Source organism: Oncorhynchus nerka, linkage group LG24 (genome assembly GCF_034236695.1).
Source record: "Oncorhynchus nerka isolate Pitt River linkage group LG24, Oner_Uvic_2.0, whole genome shotgun sequence".
NCBI classification, from domain to species: Eukaryota; Metazoa; Chordata; class Actinopteri; order Salmoniformes; family Salmonidae; genus Oncorhynchus; species Oncorhynchus nerka.
The window spans coordinates 37,384,014-37,395,301 of NC_088419.1; the positions used below are offsets into that span (position 1 = coordinate 37,384,014).

The 11,288-nt window shown below is 42.3% G+C and overlaps 1 protein-coding gene across 1 annotated transcript in view; it reads left to right on the plus strand.

Annotated features, from left to right (window-relative positions):
• Positions 1–11,288, plus strand: part of LOC135564304 (disks large-associated protein 2-like) — a 54,927-nt gene that overhangs the window by 36,275 nt on the left and 7,364 nt on the right. The window contains exon 2 of the mRNA XM_065008867.1: positions 4,007–4,233. Within this exon, the coding sequence (XP_064864939.1) occupies positions 4,007–4,233 (227 nt within the window). The remainder of the gene's footprint in view (positions 1–4,006; positions 4,234–11,288) is intronic.

Consider the following 11,288-nt stretch of genomic DNA (forward strand, 5'->3'; position numbering starts at 1 on the left):
CCTGTTTGGAATCTGGAATGGGCTGGAATTCTGCAATCCACAGTTCCATTCCCTAGGAAGTTTGACTCCACTTTGTGCTGACTTCAGAGCCATGCTATACACAAGTGGGCCTCAATGGGGGGTCATATTCATAACCCTTCTGTACAAGATGGGAGTACAAGTGGAAAGGGAATTGGTGTAGCCTGCGGTACAACATCTTTACAAAAAATATATTTTGCTACATTTCTTGTGTATTTTAGTACTTAAGTGCTTTGGACATTTGTATCATATAATGTTTTTGGAGATAATTGTTGCTTATCATACAGAGAATATTATCTTGCCACCAGGATCATTTCTTTTGAGTTGTTTCTGTAAAATATTTCATGCTGTTATTCAGCTGCCTATACACACGTACTGTCCATTGTTCTGGTTCAGAGATCTTTGGCTAAAATACAAGATGTTTAATGTTAGAGAAAGATGAATATTACAAAAAGGGCTTTGGAGTAGGAGAGAGGAATGAGACTGGAGATTTAGAGTAGCTAGACCTTTGGAGAGCGAGGGGGGAATCTGAGGGGAGAACAGAGGCTGGGAATGGGGATCATTCTGCTTCAGTGAGTCCCTGTGTGTGTTTGGGGAAAACTCTTTCTGGCCTGAGTCAGCTCTCCCAATCCTTTGGCTAATTGGCCCCCATTGTCCCTGCAAATAAAGGAACTGCTAAGAGAGCAGGCATACAAGGCTGAGGTGTGTGTGCGTGTGTGTGACATACAAAACATACAATACAGTACATCCTACATGTTCACCTGTGCAGACAAGTTGGATCTATGTGACTGACAGAGGTGGGCTCTCTGCTAGGGTTGAATACCAGAAAATGGGTTACTGAGATACACCAAGATTTCCCGCCCAAACCCATTCCCTTTTCCTGGGATAGATAATTACGAGAAAACTGTCAATTATAAGGTGAAATGGAACAAAAATGTAAACGTAACGTGCAACAATTTCAATGATTTTACTGAGTTACAGTTCATCAGGAAATCAGTCAATTGAAATAAATACATTTGGCCCTAATCTATGGATTTCACACGACTTGGCAGGGGCGCAGCAATAGGCTTGGGAACCAGGCCTACCCACTGCGGTGCCAGCCAACCAGAATTAGTTTCCCCCCACAAAACAGATGAATTAATTAATTAATTAATTAACAAGACAGAAATACTCCTCAGTTTCATCAGTTATCTGGGAGGCTGGCCTCAGACGATCCCGCAGGTGAAATAGCCGGATGTGGAGATCCTGGGCTGGCGTGGTTACACGTGGTCTACGTTTGTGAGGCCGGTTGAACGTACTGCCAAATTCTTTAAAACGACATTGGAGTTGGCCTATGGTAGAGAAATAAACATGCATTTTAGAGAAATAAAGCTCTGGGGGACATTCCTGCATTCAGCATTCCAATTGCACGCTCCCTCAAAACTTGAGACATCTGTGGTATTGTGTTGTGTGACAAAACTGCACATTTTAGAGTAACCTTTAGAGTGACCTTATTGTTCCCAGCACAAGGTGCAGCTGCGTAATGATCATGCTGTTTAATAAGCTTCTTGATATGCCACACCTGTCAGGTGGATGGATTGTCTTGGCAAAGGATAGATGTTCACTAACAGGGATGTAAACAAATTGGTGCACAAAATATGATCGAAATAAGCTTTTTGTGCAAATGGTCAATTTCTGGGATCTTTTATTTCAGCTCATGAAACATTAGTTTTTATTTTTGTTCAGTATATACAAGATGTCTAAATCTGGCTTCTCTATGGCCTCTCTGCTATCTGCATAATCAATCATCAACGCTCAGGGTGGGGCCAGATACTGCTTATCAGGAGGAGGGCAGTTCACAATGCATGTATGATCTCATCACGGTTCTTGTGACAGGTAGGCCTACATTTGCTGCAGCATGGCCTATGTTACAGTAATATAAGGACTGAATGCACGTCTAATTTATACATCTCCTTCTGGCTTTCGGTGGTCCCCTTATTTATTAATTGTACATTAGATATACATATTTTTGCAGCCTATCACTTGAATATCGTTGCTTTAAATCAGTACATACGCGAGCACGCTCTCACCGTCTTTCTCTCTCTCTGCATCAATTCCCTTCAAATTGCATCCAAAATAGATAATCCTTTTCAGGTAATAAATTCAATGCAGTGTAAAGCCATATATCTAATGAATGATGGGTTATGCAAAAGTGTATAGCCTCTGTCTATTGTGCATTACGCACCTGTGCACCGCTGGCCATTAAAAAACGCTCCTTCGCTCTTCGAGTCCCACGAAAAGCTAGACTAGAATAGTTTACTGGATTTTGTTTGTTTGCATTTCGTATAGTTTACCAACAGACTATTGGAAGAGGGATACAAGCTCTTATTTGCTGAATGTTATATACAGCAGCCAATAGAACTGACGGGGAGGAGAGAGAATGCGTGATAGCGGTAAACTAATCAGTTATTTATTTTGTACCTGTCACCCATACCCTTTCAATCTTCGTGAAGAGAAGTGAAAGCCGTCTGCGTCTTATTCTAGTCCTAAATGATTCAAGCATGCCATTACCACGAAGAAGATGAGGACAACGAAACTTCACTGTTGAAAATGAGGAGGGGAATGAAGCAACATTTAGAGACAGAAAGACGAAGTAGACTAATGCTCACGTTACAAATTACCAGGGGACATATTGTGAAAGGTAGGCGACTTATGAGTCTGCCTACTAATTATACAAATCTAAAATAGGCCCTGTTATATTTCCAAATTTAATCAATTTGCTAGACTTTTAATTGTAACTTTGTAGGCCGCATGTCCTGCACCATTGATTTGTAATAAGGTCATAATTACAATGGGAGTACTGCGGTGGTTGCCAACCGGTCGATCGCAATCTTCAAGGCATTCATAGTCGATCACCAAACATTTCTGCAGAAAAGCCAACGATAAAGGCTTGCTCTCCTTTTCTATTATTATTCGTGTTGGACTGCTGGCGGTAGGATTGCTTGATTCAGAAGCTCTGCACACCGGGTTGCCAAAGTGTTCCTGTTTTGAACTATTTAATTTGTCCTACCCGGCGGACTAGTAGATCTGTGGCTAAAATCGAGTATGTCTGATACGACCCTACGTATGACTTAGGACAACTTTTAAAACCATGACCACAGAGACCGTCAAAGAACACAGCAAAGAGCTGCTATTTTTATGAGTGAGTTAATGTTTATTCAGCACTGTCAACACTGTTTTTAACACTATTACAAAACATAAAACGAGCTACTCTGTAGGCTACTTTCACTTGCGCTGCAGCTGAAATGAGTAGCCACGTGTATCAATAGCCCTGCATTTTTATTAGGCTATTATTAGCAGCTTGTGTCTATTTTAATATCTAGGATTATTTCACTTTTTGTGTTCATAGGAACAACATGAATTTGTGTATGAGGCAGATGCCGTACGACTCGAGTTTCGCCATCAGTTAGAAGACAGTGTCCCCTCTCTCTGGTCAGTCTCACCAAAGGAAAGGAAGGAGGGAGCAGGGACCCTGAGGCAGACCCTATGTTGCTCTTTCCCTCCACTGAGACTAATACTGCGTTCAAAAAAACTTGAAAAATACGAGGTCAAATCATGACATCAGTGATCTTCAGTTCGAAAAGTCGGAGCTCTAGAAGGAATTCCGAGTTGGATGATCGTTTTTCTGAATACGCTGAAGTTGGAGATTTTTGAGTTCCGAGCTCAGTCCAATAGCTCAGTCCAATAAAATAAAAAAGCGAATTATTTCAATTTAAGCTCTGCTTAAACACTTGCCTCGCAAGTGTTACACCAACTGATCTATTTTGTTATCAAAGCTCAATATAATATGGTCTGGGTAGTACAATATTGGCAGGCCAAGTGTATAGCCAATATGCTGTGATAATGTATTAGGCCTAATTCCCAAACCTCATTCCTACATAACTGTTTTTGTTGAATATTGCATTATTTAAGCCATGTAAAAAATATTCAACCCTATTCTCTGCCACAGGTGCCTCAGGATGAGTGGAGTGGATACCCAGAGGATGGGGACCAGGACGAGGAGATCCCGTGTCGGCGGATGCGCAGCAGCAGCTACGTCAAAGCCATGGGAGAAGAAGACAACGACTCTGGTGGCGAATCTGATGGCAGCCCCAAGACCTCACCCCAGAAGGCCAACCGACCCGACGCCCTCGTCCTCAAATCAGCTATGCAGAGACCCCACATAGAACCCCAAAGGTAGGCCCATTAATGTCTCGACTAGAGCTACTGTACGTCTGGTTTTCAATAACTACATCCTGGTTACTGTGTCTGTTTCAGGACACCCTCAGCCACATACATCACTCCTGCTTGAGGCTGAGGATGTTCTAAACACTGTACTGGTTATCATTACCAGGGTATGTTTAAACCAAACTAGTGCAAGTGTGGAGTGTGAGAGATGAATATACTAGAGGTCGACCGATTAATCGGAATGGCTGATTATTTTTGGACACCGATTTGTCCGTTTAAAAAAATAATAATTACACCTTCATTTAACTTTATTTAACTAGGAAAGTCAGTTTAGAACACATTCTTATTCTCAATGACGGCCTAGGAACGGTGGGTTAACTGCCTCGTTCAGGGGCAGAACGACAGATGTTTACCTTGTCAGCTCGGGGGATTCAATCTTGCAACCTTACAGTTAACTAGTCCAACGCTCTAACCACCTGCCTCTCATTGCACTCCACGAGGAGACTGCCTGTTATGCGAATGCAGTAAGCCAAGGTAAGTTGCTAGCTAGCATTAAACTGATCTTATAAAAAACAATCAATCATAATCACTAGTTAACTACACATGGTTGATGATATTACTAGTTTATCTAGCGTGTCCTGCGTTGCATATAATCGATGCGGTGCGTATCGTTGCTCCAATGTGTACCTAACCATGGACATCAATGCCTTTCCTAAAATCAATACACAGAAGTATATATTGTTAAACCTGCATATTTAGCTAAAAGAAATCCAGGTTAGCAGGCAATATTAACCAGGTGAAATTGTGTCACTTTTCTTGCGTTCATTTGCACGCAGAGTCAGTGTATATGCAACAGTTTGGGCCACCTAATTTGCCAGAATTTTACATAATTAAGACATAACATTGAAGGTTGTGCAATGTAACAGGAATATTTAGACTAATGGATGCCACCCCGTTAGATAAAATTTGGAACGGTTCCGTATTTCACTGACAGAATAAACATCTTGTTTTCAAGATGATAGTTTCCGGAATCGACCATGTTAATGACCTAAGGCTCGTATTTCTGTGTGTTATTATGTTATAACTAAGTCTATGATTTGATAGAGCAGTCTGACTGAGCGGTGGTAGGCAGCAGCAGGCTCTTAAGCATTCATTCAAACAGCACTTTCGTGTTTTTTGCCAGCATCTCTTCATTGTGCGCCAAGCATTGCTCTGTTTATCAACTCCCGAGATGAGGCTGGTGTAACCAATGTGAAATGGCTAGCTAGTTAGCGGGGTGCGCGCTAATAGCGTTTCAAACGTCACTCGCTCTGAGACTTGAAGTAGTTGTTCCCCTTGCTCTGCATGGGTAACGCTGCTTCGAGAGTGGCTGTTGTCATTGTGTTCCAGGTTCCTGGTGAGGAGAGGGACAAAAGCTATACTGTTACACTGGCAATACTAAAGTGCCTATAAGAACTTCCAATAGTCAAAGGTTAATGAAATGCAAATGGTATAGAGAGAAATAGTCCTATAATTCCTATAATAACTATAACCTAAAACTTCTTACCTGGTAATATTGAAGACCCATGTTAAAAGGAACCACCAGCTTTGATATGTTCTAATGTTCTGAGCAAGGAACTTAAACGTTAGCTTTCTTACATGGCACATATTGCACTTTTACTTTCTTCTCCAACACTTTTTGTTTTTGCATTATTTAAACCAAATTGAACATGTTTCATTATTTATTTGAGGCTAAATAGATTTTATTGATGTATTATATTAAGTTAAAATAAGTGTTCATTCAGTATTGATATAATTGTCATTATTACAAATACATTTAAAAAAATAATAATTTTTAATCGTCCGATTAATCGGTATTGGCCTTTTTTGGTCCTTCAATAATTGGTATCGGTATCGGCGTTGAAAAATCATAATCGGGCGACCTCTAGAATATACTGTCATATATTTTGGGATTGTTACAGACAAGGCAACAATTGTTTATGAATTGTTACAGGAATGACAGTCGGGTGTGAATTATATATTACACAGCATTACTGACATGGCTTTGGGTAAACATTTGGCTGCATTACTGAATAATTACTGAATACTTTAAATAACTGTGCTCATAATCTTGGTTTGGACATTAGATTGGATGGCAGGATTTAAAATGATATTTTCGCTCCGATAGTGGCTCATGGATTACCGTAAATAATGCAAAAGCTCTGACCTTTATCTTGGCTGGATCTTGACCCCCTTTCAAAACCCTGAACACGGCTTCCGCCTTTTTGACACGCCATTTAAAAGAAACTTAACCCTAGCTCTAGGCTTTTTGTAAGCTGTTTTCAACCCTAACCCCCGGCTTTCATCGTTGAATTTCATCAAAGTCAGACACTGCCAACAATGTTTTTGTCATTTTTGTGTCCCTCCTGCCTGTTTGTTTTACAGTAACTCTCCTACAGTGGTTATACTGTATACACCTCTAGCTTGCTAAAGCAATGACATTATTTTACCTGGCTGTTATATCCATTTCATGTCTCTGTGACCTCTCTCTGCAGTGGGACATTCTGGGGGGAGCATGCATGATTTAGACATGTCATTTGATGTTGCTGGGCAACAGAGTAAGAATAACTCCTTGGTTACGATTGGCTGTGACATGCTCCTATTCTACCCCAGTGCATCAACAACGTGTGTAAATGCATGACTAAGAGCTTTGCTAATCTTTCTTTTGATGCAAAACCCACCACTGGTGTGTGTTACCAAAGAGCTCCATTTTCATTTCATCCAACAAATGTAAACACCTGGAGTTTGCTAAACAGCATTGGCACTTGGATTAGAACCAGTGTTGTGGTCCGATGACATGAAAATAGAGGCATGCACACCGATGGTGGGTTTTGCTTACAAAGAAAGATGGATATGCAGAACAGAACCCCTACTGTAAAATATGGGGGTGGATTTTAATATTATGGGGCTATTTTGATTCCACTGGTCCTGGTTAAGGTCACCGGCATCATGAACTTTACACAAATACCAGGATATTTTAGCCAAAATCCTGATTGACTCTCCCAGGAGGCTGAAACTTGGCTGCAAGTTTCCAGCAAGACAGTATCCCTAAGTGTATCGGCGTTCGTCTGTTGTTGAAAGAGAGGACCGAAATGCAGCGTGGTGGTTATTCATGTCTTTAATGAAGGAAGAGAGATACATGAAATAACTATACAAAATGCAAAACAACAAAACGGAACGTGAAACTTATTACAGCCTATCTGGTGATACTACACAGAGACAGGAACAATCACCCACGAAATACACAGTGAACTCAGGCTACCTAAATACGGTTCCCAATACGAGACAACGAGAATCACCTGACTCTGATTGAGAACCGCCTCAGGCAGCCAAGCCTAACTAGACACACCCCTAAATCATACGCAATCCCAAATCCTATAAAACCCCAATACGAAACACAACACATAACCCATGTCACACCCTGGCCTGACCAAAATATATAACGAAAACACAAAACATATTGACCAAGGCGTGACAGAACCCCCCCCTAAGGTGCGGACTCCCGGACGCACCTCAAAACCATAGGGAGGGTTCGGGTGGGCGTCTGTCCATGGTGGCGGCTCCGGCTCGGGACGTGGACCCCACTTCATAAATGTCCTAGTTCCTCCCCTTCGCGTCCTGGGATAATCCACCCTCGCCGCCGACCATGGCCTAATAGTCCTCACCCAGAACCCCACAGAACTGAGGAGCAGCTCGTGACTGAGGGGCATCTCGGGACTGAGGGGCAGCTCGGGACTGAGGGGCAGCTCGGGACTGAGGAGCAGCTCGGGACAGAGGGGCAGCTCGGGACAGAAGCAGCCCGGGACTGAGGGGCAGCCTGGGACTGAGGGGAACCCCAGTACTGAGAGGAAGCCCAGTACTGAGAGGAAGCCCAGTACTGAGAGGAAGCCCAGTACTGCGATGAAGCTCAGGCAGGTAGTAGGCTCCGGTAGATCCTGGCTGGCTGGCGGATCTGGAAGATTCTGGTTGACTAGCAGATCTGGAAGATTCTGGTTGACTGGCAGATCTGGAAGATTCTGGTTGACTGGCAGATCTGGAAGAGACTGGTTGACTGGCAGATCTGGAAGAGACTGGTTGACTGGCAGATCTGGAAGAGACTGGTTGACTGGCAGATCTGGAAGAGACTGGTTGACTGGCAGATCTGGAAGAGACTGGTTGACTGGCAGATCTGGAAGATTCTGGTTGACTGGCAGATCTGGAAGATTCTGGTTAGTTGAAGTGTACCTATGATGAAAACTACAGGCCTCATCTTTTTAAGTGGGAGAACTTGCACAATTGGTGGCTGACTAAATACTTTTTTGCCCCACTGTATTATAAATGTACAACATAACTCAGTATTTGTATTTTATTTTATACAGTCTATTTTTCTCATGTTTATCAAAGGTGCCAATAATTTTGGACCCAACTGTACAGTGCCTGTTTGCACTCATTCCCCTCTTGACAGGCAACACTCCATAGATAAATACACTTTAGGTAAGCTGTAGGAAGAAGGATAGTGGTACAGAGTGATATTGTAATACAAATAATAGAATGATTGGACAGAAAAAGAAATAGACACCAGCAAAAGAATGTACAGCTAGATATGTAGCATGGCTTGGCAGGGGATCATGGAAGCAGTAAGGATGGTTACGATAACATTTTCGTTACCTTGTACTGTTGAATGCGTCAGAGCAGAATATCTTCCCGTCCTGATTGTGACCCAGAGGATGCATTGGCTCTCCCTCTGAGATGTGTCTTGCTTTATTGTTATTCTAAGCTGGCTTTGAAAATCACCCTTCCAGAACAGGACAGTTGCTTGTGTTCTGGAGGTCTGCACGCATGCACACCCGCACTCATACACACACACACACACAGAGAGAGAGCAAGAGAGAACCTGGTGAGGTGCCCTTCATGTATCAGTCCCGTGTGACTCTCAGACTCTCTATCCTTTGATCACCCACGGCTTAATCGTCATATCACTGGGAATCTACTCACTTCCTGCTTTTGTCTCACTTCCTGCTTTTGTCCCACACACACAGACACACATTAAGCCTCGTTTCCACGCTCCATTATTACTGAAGCTCTGAGAAGCTTATATTTTACTAATGGGAGGTGTAGGTGGGATGTGCAAACTGTAATTGTTGGGCTAGCGAGTCACCCGTGTTTTTGGGGCTTTCGATATCTGCACGTGTCATCATAGTTTAGAGTTGATTGCAATAATGCTGCTAATGTCACTTTTGCCGCAAGTACAGTGTTATATTCAGTGAGCGATATAAGCTGGGCACACCAATACCCTGCTGGTCACACCACAACACAACATAACCTGGATACATCTGTACTACATGTAAGCCAGGTTACCTGTTTAACAGTATGTGACATTGTTGGGTCTTTAGCCCTGAGCATTTTCCAGGGATGTTGTGGTGAGCGTATTACCGCCACACCGGAAGTCATGAGATATGACCACAGTAAAATTCCACGTGACTTTTGAGTCACGGTAATCTCCTTTTATGAACTCTGGACATGCGTTGGTGGTACCCAACTCACTAACGAGCATCAGGTCCTAATGGCCTGGTACTCAGGGCTCTATTGTCCCTCTTACCACTCTGACATCAATGCAAATGCAATCAAAAATCACATCAAACCACTTATCTTCAAAACGGTGTCATGCTTTTAAACCTCACCTCATCGATCAACTTGAAGAAAGAAGTTCAACAACAGGTTGAAACTGAGTGGAAATATGGTCGTTGTGGATGTTGTTTTAAAGCCTAACAACGAAATAGACAGCGCTTTCTAAGGTGATGATTCATTCAAAACACACATACGCATATTGTCACGCCCTGGCCATAGAGAGTTTTTTATTCTCTATTTTGGTTAGGCCAGGGTGTGACTAGGGTGGGCATTCTATGTTCATTTTCTATGTTTTTGATTTCCTTGTTGTTTGGCCCTCAATCAGGGGCAGCTGTCTATCGTTGTCTCTGATTGAGAACCATACTTAGGTAGCCTTTCCCCACCTGAGTTTTGTGGGTAGTTGTTTTCTGTTTTTGTGTCTGCTCCAGACAGACCTGTTTCGGTTGTTGTTGTTTTGTTAATCAGTGTTCAGTTCCATTAATAAAGGGATGAACACGTACCACACTGCACCTTGGTCCTCACCTTCTTCCACCAACAGCCGTTACACATATTAGGTCTTATGCATACACTTGTGCATACAAAAACCCAGGAATTAAAATAATGATGGTGCTATTATACAATACATAACCTACCCCATATAAGGCATGGCAGAAAAACAATAAACGTTTTATTTACGTCTTTGGTACATAATTGGTCTAGCCTCTACTCCAAAATTAAACTAATTCCAGTAATAGCTTTTGAGTGTGGCCTGTATTATTCAAGCAGCTCTTAGTCTCACGACAACATTAGACGTTCGCCCATGTTTCTCAAAGTCAAATTTCGACTTGTTCCAAATATAACATTTGTATGTGTTTTAAGGTTAAGTTTAGGCATTAACTCTGCATTTTTAAGGTTAGGCATTACCTCCGAATGGTTAAGGTAAGGGTTAAGGTTTGGGATAGACTTAAAAGAAATATAATCGAAACAACATTCTATCGCTGGATTTGAACTTGCAACTTCTGTAATCGGAGGCTGATGCTACTTGAAGGCAACAGCGCTCAATGTTGCCCCTAGTGGACATGGATGGGACGTCGAAAGCTGCCTTGTATCCCGGGTGACCTGGCTGGTATTATTATACACACTGGATGGAATGGTTACCTTTGCTATGCTCCAAACTCCAAAGAAGTGTTCTTATAAGCCCAGACATTTCTTTAACAAGAGAAGGAGCTCAGCTGCTACTATATTTATTTCTCAGATGCTCATATTAATCACATGTTCTGCTATGAAATGGGAGCAGCCTATCCATGATTGAAAAGTGAACCGGCGGGAAGGCAGCCTCCATTCGCTATTCGAGTGCATACGGATGACATGTATTTATACACCTGTCCCTGTTCCTGCCCATTTGAGAATGGGCAATTCTAATCTAAACTCATTTTTAC